Raw genomic sequence first — 23,537 nt, forward strand, 5'->3', positions numbered from 1 at the left:
GTATTTACATAATTGAATATATATATTTTACAGTATTTTAAAAATAAATATTTGAAATAAATGCGCATTTATTTAACCCGTGTTTGCAAGCTTGAATTTTAGCGCGCACCTGCGCCTCGCTGTGAATGACAAACGTACAATTTTCAACGTAGTGGCAACTCTGTGCTTGGTTTTGCTGCCAGGTGGCAACTGGGCTGCACGTGTGTTTTGTTTACAAAAATGTCGCGCAAGAAATGGACTTCTCTGGACAAACCGCGCATCTCAGAAGCCGTGCTGGAGGTTATTCAAAGCTTTGGCTTTCGGGATATGACGCCAGTGCAGACGGCGACCATTCCCCTGCTGCTGGCTCTCAAAGATGTCTCCGCGGAGGCCGTCACGGGCAGCGGCAAGACGTTGGCGTTTCTGGTTCCATTGCTGGAGATTCTGCAGAGACGACACAGGGAGCGACCCTGGGGCCCTAAGGAGATCGGTGCACTGATCATCTCACCCACAAGAGAGTTGGCGCGACAGATATCCGAGGTGCTGGCACAGTTTCTGGCCCACGAGGAACTGGAGCACTTGAACCAGCAGTTGATTGTGGGCGGCAACAGCATTGAGGAGGATATTGCGACACTGAGGAAGGAGACACCCTGCATACTGGTGTGCACGCCGGGCCGCCTGGAGGATTTGTTTCAGCGCAAAGGAGATGACCTCAATCTGGCATTGCGCGTCAAAAGTCTGGAGTTTTTGGTGCTGGACGAGGCGGATCGCTTGCTGGACCTGGGCTTCAAGACGAGCGTCAACAATATACTGGGCTACCTGCCCCGACAGCGACGAACGGGCCTCTTTTCGGCCACCCAGACCACCGAGGTGACAGACCTCATCCGTGCTGGCCTACGCAATCCCGTGCTGGTCTCTGTGAAGGAAAAGGCCTCGGTGAACACGCCAGCCAGGCTGCAGAACTTCTACAGAATCGTCGAGCCTGAGCAAAAGTTCGTGGCGCTGCTGCAGTTCCTATCCTCGCCGGCCACACGCACTGGCAAGGTAATGGTCTTCTTTCCCACCTGCGCCTGCGTGGAGTACTGGGCGGAGGCCTTGCCCCCACTGCTGCCCAAGCGCACTGTCCTCGGCATCCACGGCAAGATGAAGAACAAGCGAGCCATCGTCGTGGAGAAGTTCCGCAACGAGCCGGAGTCCGTGCTGCTCTGCACCGATGTTCTGGCCCGCGGCTTGGATGTGCCCGAGATCGAGTGGGTGGTGCAGTGGGATCCGCCCTCGAATGCTTCCAGCTTTGTGCATCGCGTGGGACGTACTGCTCGCCAGGGCAACGATGGCAATGCCCTGGTCTTTCTGCTGCCCAGCGAGGATGCGTATATCCACTTTCTGAAGATCAACCAAAAGGTGGAACTCAATGAGCTGCCCAACGACGAGGCTGGCCCCACGGACACGCAACTTCCGAGCGTTCTGGAGCAGCTGCATCGACAGCAGAGGGCGGACAAGGGTGTCTACGACAAGGGGATGCGCGCATTTGTCTCCCATGTTCGGGCCTACACCAAGCACGAGTGCAGCGCCATTTTGCGACTGAAAGATCTGGATCTGGGCAAGATGGCCACCGCCTACGGACTGCTGCAACTGCCGCGCATGCCGGAGTTAAAGAACTACACCGGAGATGGCTTCATAGCGCCCAGCGCTGAGGTGGATCTTACCAAGCTCACCTACAAGAATGCCCAGAAGGAACAGGTGCGCCAGCAGAAACAACAGACGTACGAGCAGACGGGCAGCTGGCCGGGCCAGAAGCTGCACAAGAAGCGCACCGAGTCCTGGGATAATACAAAAAAAGCCAAACTGGATGCCAAGTCAAAGAAGGAGCTGCGCAAGGCGAAGAAGCAACGCAAGCGGGAGGCAGAGTTGGCCGAAGGAGCACCAGGACAGCGCAAAAGGAAGCAGCAATACAGCCAGGAAGATCTGGATGAGCTGGCCAGTGATATTCGGCTCTTCAAGAGGCTGAAAAAGAACAAAATCAGCGAAGAGGAATACGACGAGGCGATGGGCATTGAAAAGGATGATTAAGGGGCGGGCACAATTGTTAGGAAATATATATTAAAAATCTTTATTTGTGGCAACAGAAACTACAACTAAATGAGATGATAAATAATGCATGTGACGACGGGTGATCTGGACCTTCGCTTACGCCGTATTTCCATCCACCACAATCTGCAGGATTATGCGTCGCTTGGGATCATACGAGAAGCCATTTGTGCGGAACAAATCGGAGTCGTAGAACGGCTTCAAGTTGCTGATGTCCAGCTGCTTGGCACGCTCGATCAGATCACGTTCCATGATCTCCACATGCGTGGCGCCGGGTCCGTCCTTGCAGCGTATGTAGGCCAATTGGTCGAGGGTCAGCTGGCGCAGAATGAAGAACAGCAGCTCGGAGTGATCCTTCTGGAAGGACAGGTACTTCTGGAATGTGTTGCGCATCTTCTTCATCACACTGAACTTCTGCGCCTCAATGAAGCTCTCCAGCATCATGCGTATGGCCATGCTGACGTCCGCCTCCAAGACATTCTCGCGCAGATGCATGCGGCAATGGGCCTCCGACATCCGAATGACGCTCTCAATGTGACGCACCGTGATGGGCAGGGAGCCAGTGGCAAACGATTCCTGTCGCAGCTGCGCATACATCTTGGCAATCTTATCTTCATCTATGTTCTAGAGGGGGGAGAATCTGTTATAAAATCTGATGTTGATGAACAGATGTAAAGCTAAACAAACCGTAAGCTTGGGCCGAATATTCTCCTTGGCATAAACGATGTACTGTCGCAGTAGGTCTTGGGGTATCTCCTCCACCGACTTTTGTATGGGTTCCTCCATCTCTGGCTGCTCCTCCTCGCTGGGATGATGCTTCATATGCGAGTGCACCACAAACTTGGCCAGCTGCTGGTCCTGCATGGGATCGAACTCGTCCTTAACCACACACAGAATGTCGAAACGCGACAGAATGGGCTCAGAGAGATTCACATTCTCGGAGAAGGTCATCGAGGGATCGTAGCGGCCGCCAATGGGATTGGAGGCGGCTATGACCGTGCAGCGTGCCTGCAGCGACGTGACAATGCCCGCCTTGGAAATGGATATGGACTGCTGTTCCATGGCCTCGTGAATGGAGGTGCGATCCTGGTCGTTCATCTTGTCGAACTCATCAATCAGGCACACACCCTGATCGGCCAGCACCAAGGCGCCTGCCTCGAGGGTCCACTCCCGCGACACGGGATTGCGACGCACGTAGGCCGTGAGACCCACAGCGCTGGCGCCCTGGCCCGTGGTGAAGACAGCGCGCGGGGCCACCTTCTCCGTGTACTTGAGGAACTGCGACTTGGCTGTACCGGGATCGCCGCAGATCAGTAGATTGATGTCTCCGCGCACTTTGTGCTTCTCGCCGGGGTTCTTGGACTCGCCACCGAACAGTGCCAGGGCCAGGGCCCGCTTGATGTAGTCGTGGCCGTAGATCGAGGGCGCCATTGAGGCCACCAGCCGCTCGACAATGCGCGGATCCTTGCTCAGCTTTTGAATGGTGGCTATGTCCTCGTCCGTGAGGGATTGCACCATCTGCTTGGAGTCCTTGACGACCATATGATTGGCAATGATGACCGTGGCAAACACGGGAAAGCCCTGATCCGTATTGAGCGATCCATCGTAGTTGTTGGTGTAGATGCCAGTCACCTCCAGCTCGTCCCCGGGCTTGCACTGATCGCACAGATCGGATAGCAGGATGACGTCTTTGCTGCGCGGAATGCGACCGGCGGGAATGCGGCCGGGCGACTCCTGCAGTGTGATCTTCTGGTAGTTGCGGTACAGCGTCTGCTCCATGTTGATGGAGAACGGGCCGTAGCTCTGGCACTCTGGGCACGAGCCCGGCTTCACCTCTGTGTTTTGGGACTGCACAAAGGGGCCCAGGACATAACCGCACTTGACGCAGTCGTACTTGATCACCGACAGCTGGGGCAGGACACCCGTGGTGGCCGTCACCACGCCCAGGGTGCGCACCAGCTGGTTCAGATGCAGCTTCCGGAACGTGCGCAGCTCCTCGATCAGGGGCAGCTCTGAAATGCGCACATGGATCTCGGTGGTGACACGTTCGTAGGTGGGAAAGATGGACAGCACCATGTCCTTGGCCACCTTGTCGAATATCTCGAGCATTTGGAAGGGAGCCTCCGGCAGGAAGTAGGCCAGCACATGCTCCTTGTTGGCCAGATCCGTGTAGGAGACCACAAACGAGGATTTGTTCTGCTCGCACATGCGACGAATCCGATCTCGATATGTGTAGGCGCCCCGCTCGTCCACAAATGTACGCAGAAAGGACTGAAAGCGATTGGCAATCTCTGTGCGCGGCCCCAGCATGCTCACCCACTCCTTGGTGGAGTGGCCCTTGGTGTCCTCAAGATTCTCAATGGACTCGATCATCTCCGTGTCTTCCACCTCCCCGACGGCGGCCTTTTCTCCGGCACGGCGCTTGGCCCTCGGTCCCACATCGTCCTCATCGTCGGACTGGCCAAAGCCTAGCTCGCGATCATCGCGATGTATGCCAGCTGCACGGTCGCGGTTCCTCATCTCCGACTCGGCCGCAAAGCGGTCTCCTTGCGACATCTCCGAGAAGTCCTCCTCATCGTCCAGCATCGCCGGATCGTAGTGATCCAGCTCTGGCATGGGTCGATAGTCGTTCTCCATGTTGTCCCCAAACAACTCCTCGCCATCCTCTTCCTCCTCGTGGCGCACTGTCTGATCCCCGAGAATCTCATCTTCGTTCTCAAACGGCTCAAAGTCGCCCACTGGCGATGTCATTGCTGCGCGCAGATCACGACGCTCAGCGGCATCACTGGGCGTGTTTGGTGGCGGAGAGCTGGCATTATCCATTTCCAATATGTTATTCGGTCTTTAAAGCGGCTTTAAATGTTTTAAATATAATTGTTTAGTCGCTGCCGATCGCGAATTGTTTTGTTGTGTGACGCGTGCGAAAATGCGCGGGAAAGAGTGCTGCACAACATACAATAAACAGTGCTAATAATTGCGAAATATTAGTGCTGCAAATTGGCAATATTTTAAATTATTTCAAACTGGTTAATTAATGCTTTAACTATGTCCCCCAATGATGCGATATAGCCTAGTTATTTATATAGTTCTGCTTAATATTAATTCCTGCTTAATTACATTATTTTATTACTTTGGCGCTATGTATTAGATTCGGTATATTTCGGATTATTTTAGAGCGTCATGGGTTATATTAGATCGATAACTCGGCGGTCACACTGAACTCCCAACTCTTCCCGCCTCTTCTGGCTTCATCAGTTTCCATCCCTCGTCGTACAGATTTTGTTGTGAAATTATTTCAAATTATTATAAACAATTCCAAAATGGGCTATGCATCTTTGTCCTCCGGCGTTATTGCTGTAAGTACAACTGTTGGAAGTAGTGGGTTTCAAGTATTGAGCGTAATCATTTGGATTGTCTGGCACAGCGCATTATGAATGGCGACGATGTGACGAAGCCGGTGCTACAGATCTTGGCCATTAAGAAAATCAACAGCAATGCAGATGCGGAGCGGTATCGCATATTGATTTCCGATGGCAAGTACTTCAATAGCTACGCCATGTTGGCCAGCCAGCTGAACGAGATGCAGCACCGCGGACAGCTGGACGAGTTCACGATTGTGCAGCTGGACAAGTACGTGACGTCGATGGTGGGCAAGGAGGGAGCTGGCAAGTAAGTGGGGAAACTCCAGAACTTGACCGCTGCTGAACTAACTAACTGTACGTTTCAGGCGCGTCCTCATTATATCAGAATTAACAGTGCTCAATGCGGGCGCCGAGGTAAAGGAAAAAATTGGTGAGCCTGTCACATATGAAACTGCTGCCAAACAGGACTTGGTGGCCAAAGCGGCACCGCCTGTTGTTGCCAAAAAGGAGCCGACTCAGACCAAAACCAACAACAACAACAATAATAATATTACATTGAATGCCTCGATAAACGCGGGAATGACGCATCCCATCTCCAGCCTGAGTCCCTACCAGAACAAGTGGGTGATCAAAGCGCGTGTGACCTCCAAGACAGGCATACGCACCTGGAGCAATCCGAGGGGTGAGGGTAAGCTGTTCAGCATGGATCTGATGGATGAGTCGGGGGAGATTCGTGCCACGGCCTTCAAGGAGCAATGCGACAAGTTCTACGACATGATACAAGTGGACAGCGTTTACTTCTTCTCCAAGTGCCAACTGAAGCCGGCCAACAAGCAGTTCTCGCAGCTGGATAATGCCTACGAAATGACCTTTACGGGCGAAACAGCTGTCCAGCTATGCGAAGATGCGGACGATGGAGGCATTCCCGATATTAAATACAATTTGGTGCCCATTTCCGAGGTCTCTGGCATGGAGAACAAGGCGGCTGTCGACACAATTGGCATCTGCAAGGAGGTCGGTGAACTGCAGGCCTTCACCTCGCGCACCACCAACAAGGAGTTCAAGAAGCGCGACCTTACCCTGGTGGACATGAGCAACTCAGCCATCAGTCTGACCCTTTGGGGCGATGATGCCGTCAACTTTGATGGCCATGTTCAGCCAGTTATCCTGGTGAAGGGCACACGCATCAATGAGTTCAACGGTGGCAAGAGCCTGAGTCTGGGCGGTGGCTCCATCATGAAGATAAATCCGGACATTCCCGAGGCGCACAAGCTGCGCGGCTGGTTCGATAATGGCGGCGGTGACAACATTGCCAACATGGTGTCGGCTCGCACAGGCGGCGGCAGCTTCTCCACAGAATGGATGACATTCAAGGATGCGCGGGCACGCAACCTTGGGGCTGGCGACAAGCCCGACTACTTTCAGTGCAAGGCAGTGGTGCATATTGTTAAGCAGGAGAATGCCTTCTATCGCGCCTGCCCCCAGTCTGACTGCAACAAAAAAGTGGTCGATGAGGGCAACGATCAGTATCGCTGCGAGCGCTGCAATGCGCTCTATCCCAACTTTAAGTATCGTCTGCTTGTCAATGTGAGTATCCACTAGAAGATGGTAATCCTTTTTGGGTGATCATTAATTTATATGTGTCTCGACAGATGAGCGTGGGCGACTGGACCTCTAATCGTTGGGTCACCTGCTTCAATGAAACCGGCGAGCAGCTGCTCAAGCACACCTCCCAGGAGGTTGGCGAGGCTCTTGAGAATGATCCAGCCAAGGCTGAGGAAATTTTTTCAGCTCTTAACTTCACTTCGCACATCTTCAAGCTGCGCTGCAAGAACGAGGTGTACGGCGACATGACCCGCAACAAGCTCACCGTTCAGTCTGTGGTGCCCCTCAACTACAAGGAGTACAATCGCCATCTGCTCAAGGAGCTGCAGGAGTTGACTGGCATTGGCAGCAGCAGCAACTAAATATTTTCCACACACTTTTAAGATTATTGTTTAACATTATTTAAGATTTATACCATAATAATTTCGATTGGCATTTAAGCTGCACGATGCTGGAGCATCACATCCCCTCCCACATTTATTAACAAACAAGAAACGAGTCGAAATGGAACATTTATAAATTGAAACAAACAGAGTTTTTGTGTTGTAATTGTTGGGTAAATAATACAATAAATAAATAGTAATAACACTAGAGATTATCGACTTACGAGGCTAGCAAGGACTATGTCTAAGGAGGGTACTAAACAGGAGCTGCCTGCTCCTCCCGTGCGAAATGTTGGGACAGACTAAACAGAAAACCAGTGGAAGATTTGACTATGACGCTCGATCGTTAACTCTTAACCTAGATCTCAGATAGCATTAGGGTTGGAGAGACGACTCTTAATTCTAGTTGGACAGCTGCTGATCCCCCTCCTCGGGCACCACATGCTCGTGGTCAGCCTTCGGCCGCTCCTCCTGCTTCTCCCGCTCTAGCTCGGCCTTTTTGGCCAGCTCCTGGCGGCGGGATACACCCTCCATGGACTCCCGCAGTGAGTCTATATCCAGGGCATTCTCATCCTTGTCGCCCTCCTGCTCCTTGCTGCGCTGATTGTTGAATTTGGAGAAGTACGTGAGGGACTTCATCAGCTGGTAGCTCTTCGAGATGGGAATGTTCGAGTCGTAGATGCTGGTGCTGGAGCTGCAGTCGACATAGAACCACCAGTTGCACTTGAGTATGGTCTGATCGAAGAGCGTGTTCTCCGGACAGAGGAAGGACTTGCGCACCAAACCATCATCGGTGAGGGCGCACACATGAAAGACCTGCCAATAAAGTGATTCGTTTCAGTTTCGATTCTTCAGCTGATTTCATCATCCTCACCATGCAGCCCAGATCTGTGTCGGCATAGAGACCCGGAAAGTGCTTCTGCTTGGCGCAGGAGAAGCTCGTGGGCGGCAGATCCACCTTGGATTTGAAGTTGTCATCGAAGTTCTTGTCGTAGCCCACAGGATAATATTCCTTGGGTGCATTCATGACCTGCAAACACTCACAAATATCAATATCTACTGACATAAAGTCTCCATAAGCTCCCCCACCTTGGACACCTTGTGCTCTGCCATCGATTTTTGTGGCCGCGGAGTGCTCGGTGTCGTTGCCGTCGTTGTGGTCGTGGTCCTCAACGTGGAGGTGCGCATGAACTCCTCCCTCAGTTTGGCCGCCAGCTGTGCCCTGTGCTCCGCTTTGAGCTGCTGTTCCCGCACATAGATCGCATGCTTGATGGTCTCCACCGTGACATTGGCCGCCGAGGCCAGCTCCTCCACAGTCACATCCTTGAGGTCGAATTTGGGCTCCTCAAACTGCAGATAATTGGGATAACTAGGCTGCGGCGGCGGCGGTGCCTGGCGATGCTCCTTGGCCGCATTCGCTATGCGGGCAATGGACTCCGGCATGGCCTGGAAGACGGGCACTGCCACGGGCTGGGAGACCACTGGATTGTCCGCATGGAAGGTTCGATTCGAGTGCTGATTCAGAAAAGCAGAAGAGTGTTGATTGATTAGGGGAGCATCATTTAAAGGGGAAAGGATTCTACACTCACTGGCTTATCTACGGCATGGAAGAGTTTATTGTTGACACTGACTCGCGGCTCCGTTGTATCCACTGCCACACGCCGATCTGCTGTTGTCGGAGCCGGATTCAAGTCCTGCTGCTGCTTCTGGGGTATCGGACGGAAGGCGGGCACGCCCAGCGGCAGCGGACGGGCTTCGGTCATGAGCTGTGCCTGCTGTTGCTGCTGCTGCAGCTGCTGCTGCTGATGTTGCAGCAATTGCTGTTGCAGTTGCTTCATTTTCTGCTGCTGCTGCTGTTGCTGCTGCTGGGCCTTGGCCGCTGCAAGGGCGCTCTGCTGGAGCTGCTGCAGCTGCAGGTTGTAGGGCACGGGTCCGGTGGAGCGTGAACTGATGCGTTTATCTGGCAGCGATTGCTGTGCATTTGGAGTGGCCTAACGAGTGTACAAAAAATTCGTAAGCAGGAGACCTTCAGAATTCCATTCATTTTTCCATTGCTCACCTGTTGCTGTGCCCCCGACAGAACTCCCACACTCTCGGGCGGTGCTCCATTCTTGTAGCTGATGGCACGCCGACGCACGCTCTCCACATTTCCCAGCGACTCCGGGAAGCCCAGCTCATCGCCGACACTGAAACCTGCAAGAAAACACATCAAAGGGTTAGGGCGGTGTCCGTGACGGAGCCAATTCCCCCACCCATCAATCACAGCAGTTGGAGGTTTGGGAATTTGGGCAATAATGTGTTAATTAATGGCTTTTATTTTTCCTTTGATCCGACAGAAGGTTTTTGTATCTAAATCTTAAATCTACTCTGGTTTTATGTACATAGAGGCCAAGTGGACTGTTTGGATTTGATAATACAGAGGCGTGCATAGAGGGGAAGGGATCGAAATGGGGAAGTGTGACTCTTAAACTATAAAGATTAATTGAAGAATGCAGGATCAAGAATATCAAACATATAATGGTATATAAGGGTAATTTTTGGCACACTTTTTAACCGTTTTATGCGTTCATTTTTTTTAAATTCCTCAGCTTATCTGTGACTATTCGTAGTCCTAACCACAATAGCAGCAACCCTCCTCCATGGCACACCTCTGTCTCTGCCTCAGCCTCTGTTAACAACAGTTCACTCTTGTTATCGGTATCGGTCTTGCTCTTGGTCTTCGTCTCGGTCTCCACCATCAACTGCTCCACTTTGGCCATCAATTTGAGGCTGCAGCCGCTACTAGTGCCACTGACATTGGCATTAATGCATTAATGACTTACTTAATTGCTATTCGCGACTCGTTTGAACAAACCAAACACATCGATTACTTGACCAATTAATTGCACTTGTTAACCTCTAAGAGAACTCTACGTACGTACACCTTCTATGGACATTTGTATATACAGGGTGTGTAAGGGGTTTGGGTATAGGGAATAGGGTTTGACAGAATAGAGATTTACCTAAACCGAAATGGGCCTTTAGGCCACCCAAATTTCGTACACGAAACAGTCCAGACTTTTTGAAGTTACAATCGAGTATGAAACCAAAATCGGACGCTAAAACGCACGTCCCGCAAGCCAATCCTATAAATAAAAAATAGAAGAAAAAACAAAGCAAACACAGAATAGTAGGAGATAGTATCTCGTTCATATAATACATAAGAAGTAATTGTTAGTTTTGGGGTTTAGTACAATGAAAGATGGATTTTTGGGTTGTTGATATTTTTCATGATGGGCTGAGTTCGGATGGGTTGGACGGATACGTTTCTGTGTTGTTTCTTTTCTCTATTTAACGTACAAACCGCAACCAATAATTAAATTACAAAAATAATAAAAATAACTAAGCCATAGCCAATAACCAATAAAAGACAAATAAATTCCATTGGAAACAGATTCATGAATTTGCGGATGAGATATTTATTGGTTCCGCTGGAAAATTGTATTTGCAACGTTAACGTAATTACGGAAATGGCAATAAACTATTAAATAAAAGAAAAAGCTTTTAGTACAATTTCCTGGACAATAACAATAAGATTTCCAGTGGCAACTGCGTGAATCATGTAAAGGTTTGACTTCTCAGCTCCTGGCGGAGGATGTTGAACTTCAGATGTATTGTTAAACAATTTTGTGGAAAGCGAGAAAGAATATTTACTGCAAAAGAAGCCAAACGTAAAAGGATATTGCATATTTTTCCGACATCCGATCGTCAGCCACGAGGAGTGCTCCGTTTGCTTATGAGACATTTGTACCGTGAATCAAAATGCCTCAGTGGAACTATGGTGTTGGATGATTAAATATAAGGTGGAGTCACTATTCCGACTAGACCCCCATGTCCCGCATCTGTGTGTGTGCAAAGTGTTTGGCATGCATGAATTTTAAATTTGAACACAAATTTTTTAAATGAATATCTTTGACTTATCCCGCATCGAATCAAATGGCGTGGCTCTGATGTTTTGATTGATGGGTCGGGGGAACACAGCAAGCAGAGAAGAGACCGCCTAAGCCGTATATATTTCACACATATCTGATGATGGTGGAAGAAGCCAAGGCATGTGCGTACCCATCTGCCACACGAAGTAGGTGTGACCACAGAATGACCCTAATCCCCAATGATGACCCAATCCAAATCACAAGCGAACCGCAAGACAATAAACCCAGCCATGTCTCATCTCTTCAGCTACATTCGCATTCTGAAATGTAATCTTTTGGCATAATCGATTAACGATGGATGCCGTGACTGAAGCCCATTATTATGCCACAAGACTCCAAGCCATAACTACGCTTAAAGCCCAACGCTTAGATTGGTAATACTTCCTTATGCCAAGAGCAGTTACAAAAGCACTTATGTACTTGGGGCGGGGAGTTAACTAAAGCACTTTGGTGACCTGAACAGAGCAGAGCAGAGACAGAGAGTGGAAGAAGCAACCTCAATTCGAGCAGCGTCTCTGTCGTTGGGGTTCAAATTAAATTGTTAGCATGTCAAGTGGGACATGTAATACGTGTTTCAAATGTGTTTCAATTCTTTCAAAATGTGTAGCCCACTTTTATAGACTTTGATTGTCTGTCGTTTCATCCATATGCATAAAGATTTGAGGCGGCAATCAAAATGTTTGTATGCTAGTTATGCTTATGGGGATGGAGTTTGGACTGTTGAAAGTCTGAAACTGATTCTAAGACTAATGGATAATGGTAGCAGGCCATTAAGTGCGCTGGCCAATTGTGGCAATCGCTCGAGTCTATAGCTGTGGCTTTTGGGTTCAAGGAAAAACCGAGAGGCCGCCTAATGGAGTGTCAGACGCATGGACAACGAGAGATCAAAGTGTTAATACTCTCAGATATGTAAGTACATATGTATGTACATATATGTATGTACATTTCTGTCTGCCTGTGGTGTGGTATCACTTCCTCATCATAATCATCATTTGTTTGGGAGTTGCGATCTCTCTCGCTGTCTTTCTCTCTCTTCTCTCGGCAAACCGCAATTGAATATTCATGCCGAATGTAAGTATCATAATTGATACTTTTACTCAAATCATCAATCAATTTGCATTGCGCATACGCACCCGACGCACCTTGTGGGCGCTGCGAGTAGTTATTTTAATTATTTTTTGCCCACAAATGTACATAGAAATGGTAAAGGGAAACTTTTGCACTTGACACTAAGGGAAAAATGTAAAGTTTAAATATATGTATGTTTTTGCAGCCGGGATATACAGCCGCTTAGTTGGCCGCATTTTGCAGTTAGTCAGAGGAGGCAAAGCATCGACCAGCGACCGCTTTCACTCAATTTCATCTTCTGTCGTGCGTTTGGGAGGGGGGATCCGTCCGAACCGAATGTTGTATGTATGAAATTTATGACTGCCTGGTAACCATAGCCATTGGTTGTCCAAGTAGACAAATAGAAATTTAAACTAAACAAATAATGAGGCATAAATATGCAGTCCAGACATAGCCACAGCCGCAGTCGCAGTCGCAGCCATTGACCGCTGCTCTCCATCCAATATTTAGTTACTTTTCTCCAAGAGGCGGCCGGCCTCTCCCTGCTCCCTGGATGGCGTCTAGTTAGCACCTTACTCCCTTCCTGCCTCTCTCACTCTCTATCTGAGACGCGAAAAGTGGGTCACAAAACATTGATATTAATTGTTCGCTCAGAGGCGGAGGCTGAAACAGAAACTGAAACTGGCTCTGACTCTCATATCTCTGTCTCTGAGGCGGCATTCAGCGTTAATTCAATTTGATGAACAAATGCAAATATCGTGTATAAATTATCACAGATCTACGAATATCATCTGCTGATGCTGTTGGTGATGCTGCTGCTGCTGCCTAGGAGGCCGAATATTCCATTCCATTCCATTGTCGGCCAAACCTTAACCCAGAGCAAACCTTTCAAGTGGTTTTGGTTTCCCTTTTTTTATTATTATTAAAGAAGCGACTTTAACATTCCATTGTTCCATTGGCAAAACGTTTTACGGTCAATGTTTTTTTATATATTCATTTTTGCAGAGGCTGTGCCGAAGGAGAGGCCCGCACGGCCCTACAGGTGCCTTTCCCTTTTCTTGAAACTTTCCATTTCCATGGTTGTCGATCTTTGGACAATCATCTCAAAGAACTATAACATTTCGAAAGAACTTTAATGATGTGTTGTGGATTTGATGGGCCTCAATGTGAACCTGACCTTGCTTGGAATCTCTAGTCGTTAGGCGTAAAAGCTAATCCAAATGAAACCATTTTCATCGCACTGGCACAGCTTCGGGGGAGATTGTATTCGATTGTGCGACTGTGTAGACCCAACAAGTGTCTTAGCCTTAAGAGGGCGAAGGGGCGCACGTTAATTCCCCTTGTCAGTTAATTATGTTAATTGAACGATGGTCTTGACAGTGAGCGATAGACACACCGAACATCGGACAGCAGACACCCAACAAAAGACGGCTACAGCTGACAAAACTTTTGACAAAAGGCCACTTCAAGACATCGAATTAAATTGCAATTTGAGAGCCCCGCACACACACACACAAAGCACAGTCTAACGTGTGGGCTAAAACAGTAAGCCAACAAAAGGTGTGTAAATGGGATGCAGTGCAGGCAGGCCATCTCGAAGGGAGCCCCTGAAGGTCTTACGTGAGCGTACAACAGCGTGTGTTGCGTGCCCCAAAGTGTAGCCCAAGAGATACACATGTGAAGATGTAAGCACCCCAAGAGAAACAACAATAGTAACATTAATAATGCTTTAATTTATTCCTAATTGCAAACAAAACGCAGCTGGCATTTGGGCACAAAAGGGAAAGGAAAGGATAGCATCTCTCAGTCTTCTTCTGTGGGAATACCAGCCGGAAGCGGTTGCTTGGTTGGTTACTTGGTTGGTTCCTCCTGCCTGCATTTCTGCATGACTCTGCCTTTCACTTTCAGCCGTTGGCAGACTCCGCCTTCGAAGGGAGCCTTTTACTTATTGACCACTGCAATCATGTGACAATGCAACTTCTTTCCTTTTTTTATAGGCTTTTTGTTGCATGTACCTTTGGACCTGGACCTGGACCTGCAACCGGGCTCCACAGGTGTTCACAACGCCAAAAAAAAAAACCACAAACAAATAAAAACAGTTGGCTAATTGCTGTGGCAAGTGCAAAAGCAAAAGCATTTGCCAATAGTCGTATTTCATATTTGTTTGCCACACGTAGACAAGGGACATTTCACATCCCAGAAGTATTGCATAAAAGGCCCTCTGCCTCCGCCCAAGCCAACTCAAATATTTGGGTTATATAAAAATATAAATACAGAAACAGAAGACACTTTGAAGATGCTTTCAAACTGCTGCGTCATTGACCAACAAAAGCCCACCTAAAAATACAACAAAAAGTGAGACAGAAACCGAGACTACAAAAGAGAGAAACATCTCTTTCCGATCTCAGATCTCAATGGTTTTGGTGTGGTATGACATGGGGTGTATGGTAAATGGGGTATTGATGAATCATGCCTAGCGATTGACCGACTCGCTCGTTGGCTTTTATGAAGCCATCAAGGCAGATACGATTTGGGCAGGGCACGGACACGGACTTTGTTTATAAATATTTAGCTGGGAGAGTCATCACAGCTTCAGTTCCTGTCACTGTCTGCAAGGTTCAATTCTTTGGCAGGCAAAAGGTCAGCAAAGCATAAATTTTATGCAAATTAGGCAATGAAAATTGCCGAAATTAACACCAAAAAAGCAATGCCTTTACGCGGTCTAGTTGGTCCGAGATATCTGAACTTGACCGATATTCTGACATGCCAAAAACCACCAGTCCCATGTCGATCGTATCGTTCATCAAATCCCAAACGGAAGCGAAGGTTAAGCGAGCATTATTTATGTTTAACAGATTTTAGGCAAATTGATGAATGGGCCAAACAGCAACAATTTACATATTGGAGGCCCCCAAAAGGGGAGTGTACTCCGTACTTTGCGATTAGGTTGCGTTCTTAATGAGTTGCACAGATATAACTTCAGGTCAAGAATACTACATACTTTATGACTAACCAAAAACCAATCCGGTTTTATTTGGCGTCTCATTTGCAAGGTTTTGCATTGAGCTGCACAGAAGCGAAAAGACAAAAGAAAAAACCGAAGCCAAAAGCGATTACGAATGCGAACACATGTAAAAAGCGGCGCTAATAAACTGCAACAAAGTCGCGTTTATTGTATACACAAACAGAGGCAAAAGTGTAGACCATCTATCAAATATATCTTTGACTCTTTGGTGGCTATATCTTTTGTGGTTTTTGCATAGGGGGGAATGTCTTATCCCAACTAAAAATGCGGCCAACAACCTGTTCCACAGCATTCGTTGGAATCAACTATGATCTATGATTACAGCATACAGCCATGTGCCACACATGCCACAAGCGGTTAACTTAAGACTTAAGACAAAAACTTGATTGAAGCCAGAAAAAAGAAATGAGTCTGTCACTGAAGTCATTTGTTCCACTCGAATCAAATTTAAGCCCGAAGAGACACCTGAGAAATGCAATTAAACTTCCACCGAAATGAAAAAGCAAAACCAAAACCACAACGGAAAAACAGCAATTAATAACAAAAAGCAAGTTAACAGAGGGGGAAAATGGGAAAAACACTGCACTTTACTCACTTGCCGCCTGCATGATCAGAAAGCCAATCACAAAGAAATTCATCTTTGCAGCTCGTTCAATGCCGGAATTTTGCTGGCGATTTTCGTTGGGGAGAGATGATTTGTTTATATTTTATGTATGTACCTCGGATGTGTAGAGGCGTGTAATTTTTATTTTTATTTTCTTTATGCTTTCCTCAAACACACACTCATGCTCGTGCACACTGTGATCTGTTGGTTAGTGGAAAACGTAATAAACGTTTATGTATTACTATAATTACTGTTGAGAGGTTGGCTTATTGTTGTTGTTGCTGCTGTTGGGTTGGCGACCCGTGCCGCAGATCGGAAATGCATAGTTCATTTAATTAAATATAATGAACTTATTGTTATTATCAATTATTTTTACGGACACGCGAGCGCGCGCATAAACGAAAGCAAACGCCCGAAGAAAAAGCACAAATACACGTATAAACCGGTAAAGAAAAAGACGCACGCAAATGAGCGGGTTGGGTAGGTAAACACTCTCTCTTTCCGTTTGCCGAATAAGTAAAAGTGAAGAGGAACTAGGCGGTGCCGGGAGGCGGAACGAGACGACACGAGGCGGCCTGAGATGATGAGATGCGCCGATAAGAGCCGCGCGCTCCTATGCGTAGGCAGGAGAGCCAAGGTGTATGGGCAATAAGGTGAGGCAATGATCTGGCTACTTTATGGCAGTTGCACTTAGGACGAAAGTATGCATCACCCTATAAGAACTACACGTCGCGCCAGCACAGTGGCGCATATCAGAAATAATTCTACAGTTCCATTAATGGATTAATGGATGACTGGGAGTGTGTCAGGCGACACAGAATGGGATATCCAACATGAATGAAACTTATACCATTTAGCACATGCTCGGATATTATCGTGGCGGCCAGTGGTCTGGTATTCGGGCTGACTCCTTCATTACTTCGCTCTCTTGAGCATAACAACAACTTTCCAATTGCTATCACTTGACGACGCTCGCTTGCTTCGACCGACTCCGCATCGGATTGGATCGGTTTGGCTTGGTTTGTTGGTCACCGCTCCATAATTTTCTCGACTGTCTCTTGTTTGCTGGCTGCTGCTGCTGTCTTAAAGTATTGTCACTGTCGCACATGCCAACTGACAGCCACGCCCCCAAAAAAAAAAACACTAACAATCCCCAACAGCAGCGAAAACGTTGGCACGTCCAACACGGCTGCGGCGGCAACGAATGGCGGCGGGCGGCTGTTCTGCGTTTTGAAACCCGTAACGTAGAAAAACATAAAGAAACAACAAAAACGCATTAGTAAAAGTTGTTTTCGATATGCTTTAATTTCGTTAACTCGGCGGCCTGTGTTAATTTTTCGACCCGAAATTAGCGCAATTTGAAATTCCCGCAAACACTTAGCACTGATTGAATTAAATTTAATCAATGCCAATCAAATTATTCACGTTTGATTGATTCACTTTTAATAATTATGGAACTGCCAGGAATTCTTTGCTGACTGCAAGAGTTAAAGCACTCTCATTGCCTTGGCTTGACAAGTTGTTTTAAATAAACTGTAGATTGTATTGGTTGCCAAAGCGAAACGATACGATACGATACGAACTTGCAACGTACAATACGTACAACAGACGATCCACGATCAACGAACCACGATCTGCGCGAGCTGCAAAACTTGTTACTTCAGCCGTACTTTTCGAATAAGCCAAGTTAACACCAAATAAGCCAAACAACAACACACTGCTCAATTTGGCGTTGCAGTGATGAGCAAGCCAAGAAACTGATTGCGCTTTGCAGCACTGGCCGATCGTTATAACTGTAAAATGAAATGTAAACATCAGGGCATGGCAAATCGTAAGTTTTTCATGGCTCATTTAGGAGTTTGTGGAGGCATTTTGTATTGCCTGATGAGTGGATTCGGACTCAAGATTGTGGTCTTTCTGTTGGCCCAAGCGGTGTCCCTTGGCATGGTGTGGAATCAGCTGGAACTGGACCAAACAGAGGAGTTGCTTATTGAAAATTTGAAGCACTATGTATTGCAGCAAAGGCAGAGGCATCAATTGATTAGAAGGTTTGTGGAGCTAATATATCTTCCAACTTTATATAGATGCCTTACAATTCTTACAGATCACTTGATCAATTACGTGCGGAAAGCGTCAGCGTTCATCAAGACTTTGAGGTGCACTTGTCGGTTCCACACCGGGCATTGGCACTAATACGACGTCTTCATGAAGACTGGCCCAATTGGATGGTGTATCTCAATGCCACAGAAGGAGGAGCAGGTGAGTCAGACTGAAATATTAAGAATTGCTATGTAGAGCAACCTTTTTATTTTAGGACAAATCAGAGTGGCCAAAGAACTGCGTGAAAGATTACCCAAAAGAGAAGATCTCATAAAAGCAGCTAGTGATGTTTATAGCCTGCAAATAATTCACAATCTTATGCCACAAGATCCATATTTGTAAGTAATGTTACAATAGATTGTACAAAAGATGCTGTCTCCATTCGTTCCCCACAGCCGCCCATTAAATTCAAGGGACTGTCTGGCCCTGGGAAATTATCTGGCACATCTGAAAAATCACCAATATGCAGAGAACTGGCTTAAGCTATCCCTAAAGCTGTACACAGCTTCAGGTGAATCGAATAAGTGCAGATCTATTTACAAGGACTCGCAGCTCGGGTATCTGCTGTATCATTTAGGAGCCGCCAAGTACGCTCAAAACCCTTCGGATGGCAATGCCGTCAAGTTGATGGCCAAGGCATATGAGCTGACACCTCACGATGAACACATTTTAGCACACGCAGAGTCTGTGCTGGAACAACGGTCCTATTTCGATGGTTGCCGTGGTGCATTCCAGGTTAAGTCCCACCTGTCTAGTCTGCACTGTCGGTACCAAAACGAGCGGTCTACCTTCTCTAGGCTGGCACCACTAAAACTGGAAGTATTAAGCCATGATCCCTATGTGGTGATATATCATGATGTTCTATACGAGTCTGAAATGCAGGATCTGATCAATTCGACACGCCGCAGAATGAGCCGATCCATGGTGCAGTACGAAGTTCGTCAGATTGAAATATCAGAGCAGCGCACCTCAAATGAAGCTCCCTTTACGGAGAAGAATGATCCACAGCTGTTGAAGCGTATCAGCGATCGTATCAAAGATATGACTGGCTCTGATAGGATGAGGTCTGAGCTCCTTAATGTGGTACTATACGATTTGGGCGGGCATCATGATGTCCATGTGGATTATCATGATTTATATTGGGTATGAAATTAATCTGTTTTCATCTTTTGTTCGTCCTCATTCATGTTCTTTTTGTAGAATCCGCAAGAGTACGAGGATCAGACTTTTGGAGATCGAGAAGCATCTGTTATCTTCTATGTGAGTAGATTCAAATTATATTCTGTATATCCTTTCAAAAACCTATCTCATATTTAGTTAAACGATGTGGCAGATGGCGGCTCAACAGTTTTCCCTAAACTACATTTGTCAATGCAGCCAAAGAAAGGATCTGCCTTGATGTGGCATAATTTAAGAGCATGGGGCGAAGGCGATCGTCGTACGCAGCATGCCGCTTGTCCAGTTCTGCAGGGATACAAATGGGGTAAGACTCTTTGTACTTCGTTCTTAGTTTTTAACATTTTTTCCCCGTTTAGTGGCCGTTCAGTGGATACTGCAAGGAGCTCACAACGCAATATCCCCCAAAGATGCTCTAAATAAACGAACTACATTCTCATCTGGGTCACGCTCCGCTGCAGTAGACCGTGAAAAACTGTTTTGAGACAGTATAAATGTTCCATATAATGAATTAAAAAACATTTCTTCCTCGAACTAAAGAATATCCATTACTCTAGGCTGGATTACGTTCGTGTAATGTGTACTTTACAATCCATAACCCTGTTCGCATTTTGTTTGATCTGTGGAAATGCAATGGCAAATAGGGTTCACGAAAAGTCATACGCCTGCTCTTCAGTGGCACTGAAAAAGCTGCTGAGGGTAGAGGATGAACTAGTGCGGAACATAAGGAGCTACGTTACCAAGCTGAAGACTAAGCACCAGCTAGTTAACCAGTCAGTGAAGAAAATGTTGTGGTGTAAATCCGAATTGAAACTGCAACTCTTTACAGAGCTTTGAGCAGCATGAGAGCGGAGGAGAGCCACATGAAAACGGACTACGAGGCTTACCTGGCCAATCCCCTAAACAGCTTTCGGCTTATACATCGTCTACATCGAGATTGGGAGCAATTAGTGATCTACACATCAGAGGCGCAACAAAATGAAAGAGGTATGAAAAGAACAGCAGCATCTACAAATGAAAAAAATACTCTTTTTAGGACACATTGAGTATGCACATCGTCTGCGAATGCTTCTACCCAGTGCCTTGGACTTGGAAGAGGCCAGTCGTGGCATCGATAGCGTAGTGGATATCTACGAACTGCAGCCGAAATACTTAGCCGCAGGCACTCTAGTCCCTGGAGACACGCATCCCGTCGCAGCCTTGTCCCCCCTGGACTGCCTGTTATTGGGAAATTATTGTAAAAACGAACGGAATGATAGACGTGCCGAGGCTTGGTTCAATGCCTCATTAGAAAGGTACGACGAGGATAGGCTAGAGTATGTCGTCTTTGGCCTAAGCCGGAAAAGCATTCACAACTCTTTAGGCATGCTGCTCATGAAAACTCAGCAGGAAACTGCCGGCATGGCACACCTGAACACTGAAGGCGAAGATAATAGTTTCTCCAAGGATATTAAAAAACACTATGACAGCCAAATGATGTATAAGCGGGGCTGCAGTTCTGTCTTCAGAGCTCCAGCCCATCTGCACTGTCGCTACAACAGCTCCACGACAGCCTTTGCGCGAATTGCCCCAATGAAGATGGAGGAGCTGAGCCACGATCCGTACATGGTGCTCTTTCACAATGTTGTCTACGAGAGTGAAATGGATTGGCTGCTGAATGCCAAACAGCTGAAGGCATCTCTGGTGGGTCATTATCAGTACTCCGATTTTCGAACCTCAAAGGAACAGCATTTCCATGAGAATTACAATGAAGCAGTGGTCAAGAGTATCCACAGGCGGCTGACGGACATGACCGGGTTGAGTTTGATTGAAAGCGATGCTTTAACGCTCATCAACTATGGCATGGGCGGGCACTATGACCTGCACTACGATAGCCACAACTACAGTGAACCGAACCGAATTCTCATTGGCGACCGCATAGCCACTGTTCTCCTTTATGTGAGTCCTTGTTGAGTGCTGACCTCTGGACTAACAAAATATCTCTTTTATAGGTGGGTGAAGTGGACTCTGGTGGTGCCACAATATTTCCCTACATCAATGTGTCTGTCACGCCCACGAAGGGATCTGCTGTCTTATGGTACAACTTGGACAACGCAGGCGAAATTAATGCCAAAGCAATTCATGCGGGATGCCCAGTGATAGTTGGCTCCAAATACGGTAGGACATAACAATGAAAGACTGCAACTTATTTGACTGTCTCTCCTCTTTCAGTGCTTACCAAATGGATAAACGAAATGCGGCAGTTGTTCCTCACTCCCTGCATACGGAACAAAATATCCAAGCTAAAATCTAGATAGAAATAAAGCGGATTCATTTAATATCACGCAGAATGTTTGCTTAAAGCATTTTGTATCGGTTGTTAACGTTACTTGGACTATGAACTAGCGCTGACCGTGGCCCGTGTGCAGCGGTACTTCTGCACGGCATAGTGCGCCCCTTCCTCGGAAGTCAGTTGATCCATAAATTTCTCCAGCACAAAGCGATGGTTCTCCGTATTAAGGTCGTCCTTAAGGAAGGCAAAGTGCAAAACAGCATTCGGTACACAATTGAGCTCCAGCAGCGTCTCGTCTGTCGGCAGCACTTTCTTCGGTGGTATAGTAAAGAGATTAAACTCCTCGCTGGGATGGACCAGGAACTCTCGCACAAAGTCCTCCACCTTGGCCAGCGTTTCGTGGGGCTTGAACATGCCCTGGAGCACGAAGCGATCAGGGAACTGAATGCGCAGCACACAGTCCTTGTATTGATTCAATTTAGCCAACATTGTCTTCTGGCGCTCCAGCTCGCGTAGCTTGGCTGTCAGGAGAGGAGCGTCGTCGTCGCCGGCGGAGGTGCGCTTCAGGTCGCGCAGCACCATCTTGAGGTCGTTCACTGTCAAGTCAAAAAACGAGTCGGGCAGCTCATCGGATTGCTTCTGGGTGGCATCCAGGGAGAAGAGCACTGCCTGGCGAGGTCCAATCACGTTTACCACTGGCGGAGCGCTTCCTGGACTATCATCAGCATCATTATCCATCTGCATTGGTGTTGCGGCAGCGTTATGTAGCGAGTAACCGGAGCCGCTTCCCCAATCATATTTTGGAGCCTCTGGCTGTTCGTCCTTTTCGCTGGGCATTTCCTCATCATTCTCTGCATCTGCATTTACCTCTGGAGCCGTCCGCTTTAGAGACTTGATCAAGTTGCTGGTCAGGGCAAATCCGCCACCACCTGCCCCACTAGCTGCCGAGCGCGAGGTGCTGGGCTGCTCGTCGTCGCCCTTCGGCTTGGCCTGTACCTCCGGAGGTTTGTACACATTGGCCTGGGTCTTCAGGTCCTCTGGCTTCTTGTCAATCAACCGCATCATGGCGCGTCCGTCCAGTATGCCCAAGGACTTTAGCGTCGTCTGCTCCATATTTTGCTGTCCAATCACCTCGCTACGCATATAGATGATGATGGGACTCGCGAAAGTCGACACTTGGCTTCCACACAGCTTCTGGACCACCTGCCAGAGAGTGTCGTTGGGGGCGAACTCGCCCTGCTCACGGGATCCGTCGCTGAGTTGAATGCAGACCACAACGTTGCTGACGATGCGACGCTTCTTCGTTGGCTCCATTTCCAGCACGCAATTGTTGGGCAAGCCGCTGAAACGGAACTGCTGCGTGAGGCACACGTCCTTGTTGTGGAACTTCAGGCAGTGTTCCTCGCTGTCGTAGCCGTGTTTCGTGCAGGCCGTCTCTAGGATCTCTAGCAGCGTCATGTTCGCCGTGACGATCACATTCTGGCGCCTGCCGTTGGGCAGCAGGATTGTGACGCGCTTCTCCATAAGCCTACAACAATTCGTATTTGTGTTAATGTTATAAATTTTATGTGAAACTATTGTTTTACTTGACGTTTTTTAAACTAAATCCTTAAAAATGCAATATAATGCCGGCCGGGGCGGGGATGTGACACTGGTTTCCGATGAGATTGTTATCGATTGTTGTTTGGGTTGCCCTGGAATGCGTGACGTGACTATTTTGTAGTAGAGATGCGCACGTGAGGTCAGCCAAAACACGAAAGACGCAGCTGGCACGAGAGGCACAGCAATAAATTTGTGTTACTTTTGGTTATACCAGTTACCTTATCTCTTCAAGATATATATGTTTCTAACACACTGCATGTTTTTCCACTTTTTTTTTTGTGTCTGGTCTCATTTGAAGATTA

The 23,537-nt window shown here is 47.7% G+C and overlaps 7 protein-coding genes across 12 annotated transcripts; 4 read left to right on the plus strand and 3 right to left on the minus strand.

Moving 5' to 3' along the window:
- The first annotated feature begins 201 nt into the window (after positions 1-201).
- Positions 202-2,053, plus strand: LOC117585266 (probable ATP-dependent RNA helicase DDX55 homolog). Its single transcript, XM_034274685.1, has one exon. It carries the CDS (start codon positions 220-222, stop codon positions 2,047-2,049), a length of 1,830 nt encoding a protein of 609 aa, XP_034130576.1. The 5' UTR covers positions 202-219; the 3' UTR covers positions 2,050-2,053.
- A 12-nt stretch (positions 2,054-2,065) lies between these two features.
- On the minus strand, positions 2,066-5,008 carry LOC117585265 (DNA replication licensing factor Mcm2). The gene is made up of 2 exons (XM_034274684.1): positions 2,755-5,008; positions 2,066-2,691 (listed from the first exon to the last, which is right to left on the minus strand). The coding sequence occupies exons 1-2, from the start codon at positions 4,888-4,890 to the stop codon at positions 2,167-2,169; spliced, it is 2,661 nt and encodes an 886-aa protein (XP_034130575.1). The 5' UTR covers positions 4,891-5,008; the 3' UTR covers positions 2,066-2,166.
- A 280-nt stretch (positions 5,009-5,288) lies between these two features.
- Positions 5,289-7,568, plus strand: LOC117585267 (replication protein A 70 kDa DNA-binding subunit). Its single transcript, XM_034274686.1, has 4 exons — positions 5,289-5,423; positions 5,492-5,736; positions 5,795-7,016; positions 7,082-7,568. Exons 1-4 carry the CDS (start codon positions 5,388-5,390, stop codon positions 7,394-7,396), a joined length of 1,818 nt encoding a protein of 605 aa, XP_034130577.1. The 5' UTR covers positions 5,289-5,387; the 3' UTR covers positions 7,397-7,568.
- LOC117585269 (mediator of RNA polymerase II transcription subunit 15) lies at positions 7,534-17,759 on the minus strand. Of its 4 annotated transcripts, none has more exons than XM_034274688.1 (8): positions 17,526-17,759; positions 16,077-16,286; positions 10,420-10,542; positions 9,477-9,610; positions 9,007-9,408; positions 8,507-8,932; positions 8,292-8,447; positions 7,534-8,233 (listed from the first exon to the last, which is right to left on the minus strand). In XM_034274688.1, the coding sequence occupies exons 2-8, from the start codon at positions 16,117-16,119 to the stop codon at positions 7,820-7,822; spliced, it is 1,698 nt and encodes a 565-aa protein (XP_034130579.1). In that variant the 5' UTR covers positions 16,120-16,286; positions 17,526-17,759; the 3' UTR covers positions 7,534-7,819. The 4 variants fall into 4 exon arrangements, with proteins under 4 accessions (XP_034130579.1, XP_034130580.1, XP_034130581.1 ...); XM_034274689.1 differs by having other exon boundaries at positions 17,660-17,756; XM_034274690.1 differs by having other exon boundaries at positions 17,669-17,750.
- A 135-nt stretch (positions 17,760-17,894) lies between these two features.
- On the plus strand, positions 17,895-19,895 carry LOC117585457 (prolyl 4-hydroxylase subunit alpha-2-like). Of its 3 annotated transcripts, XM_034274944.1 has the most exons (7): positions 17,900-18,133; positions 18,190-18,344; positions 18,400-18,523; positions 18,581-19,328; positions 19,386-19,445; positions 19,503-19,668; positions 19,721-19,895. In XM_034274944.1, the coding sequence occupies exons 1-7, from the start codon at positions 17,907-17,909 to the stop codon at positions 19,843-19,845; spliced, it is 1,605 nt and encodes a 534-aa protein (XP_034130835.1). In that variant the 5' UTR covers positions 17,900-17,906; the 3' UTR covers positions 19,846-19,895. The 3 variants fall into 3 exon arrangements, with proteins under 3 accessions (XP_034130837.1, XP_034130835.1, XP_034130838.1); XM_034274946.1 differs by lacking the exons at positions 19,386-19,445; positions 19,503-19,668; positions 19,721-19,895 and having other exon boundaries at positions 17,895-18,133; positions 18,581-18,920; positions 18,983-19,158; XM_034274947.1 differs by lacking the exons at positions 17,900-18,133; positions 18,190-18,344; positions 18,400-18,523 and having other exon boundaries at positions 18,779-18,920; positions 18,983-19,328.
- A 40-nt stretch (positions 19,896-19,935) lies between these two features.
- On the plus strand, positions 19,936-21,706 carry LOC117585458 (prolyl 4-hydroxylase subunit alpha-2-like). Its single transcript, XM_034274948.1, has 5 exons — positions 19,936-20,134; positions 20,191-20,348; positions 20,398-21,299; positions 21,353-21,518; positions 21,573-21,706. Exons 1-5 carry the CDS (start codon positions 19,938-19,940, stop codon positions 21,656-21,658), a joined length of 1,509 nt encoding a protein of 502 aa, XP_034130839.1. The 5' UTR covers positions 19,936-19,937; the 3' UTR covers positions 21,659-21,706.
- On the minus strand, positions 21,652-23,321 carry LOC117585459 (tether containing UBX domain for GLUT4). Its single transcript, XM_034274949.1, has 2 exons — positions 23,220-23,321; positions 21,652-23,161 (listed from the first exon to the last, which is right to left on the minus strand). Exon 2 carries the CDS (start codon positions 23,155-23,157, stop codon positions 21,736-21,738), a length of 1,422 nt encoding a protein of 473 aa, XP_034130840.1. The 5' UTR covers positions 23,158-23,161; positions 23,220-23,321; the 3' UTR covers positions 21,652-21,735.
- Between the last annotated feature and the right edge of the window lie 216 nt (positions 23,322-23,537).

The sequence above is a fragment of the Drosophila guanche genome, unplaced genomic scaffold (assembly GCF_900245975.1).
Source record: "Drosophila guanche unplaced genomic scaffold, DGUA_6, whole genome shotgun sequence".
Taxonomy (NCBI): Eukaryota; Metazoa; Arthropoda; class Insecta; order Diptera; family Drosophilidae; genus Drosophila; species Drosophila guanche.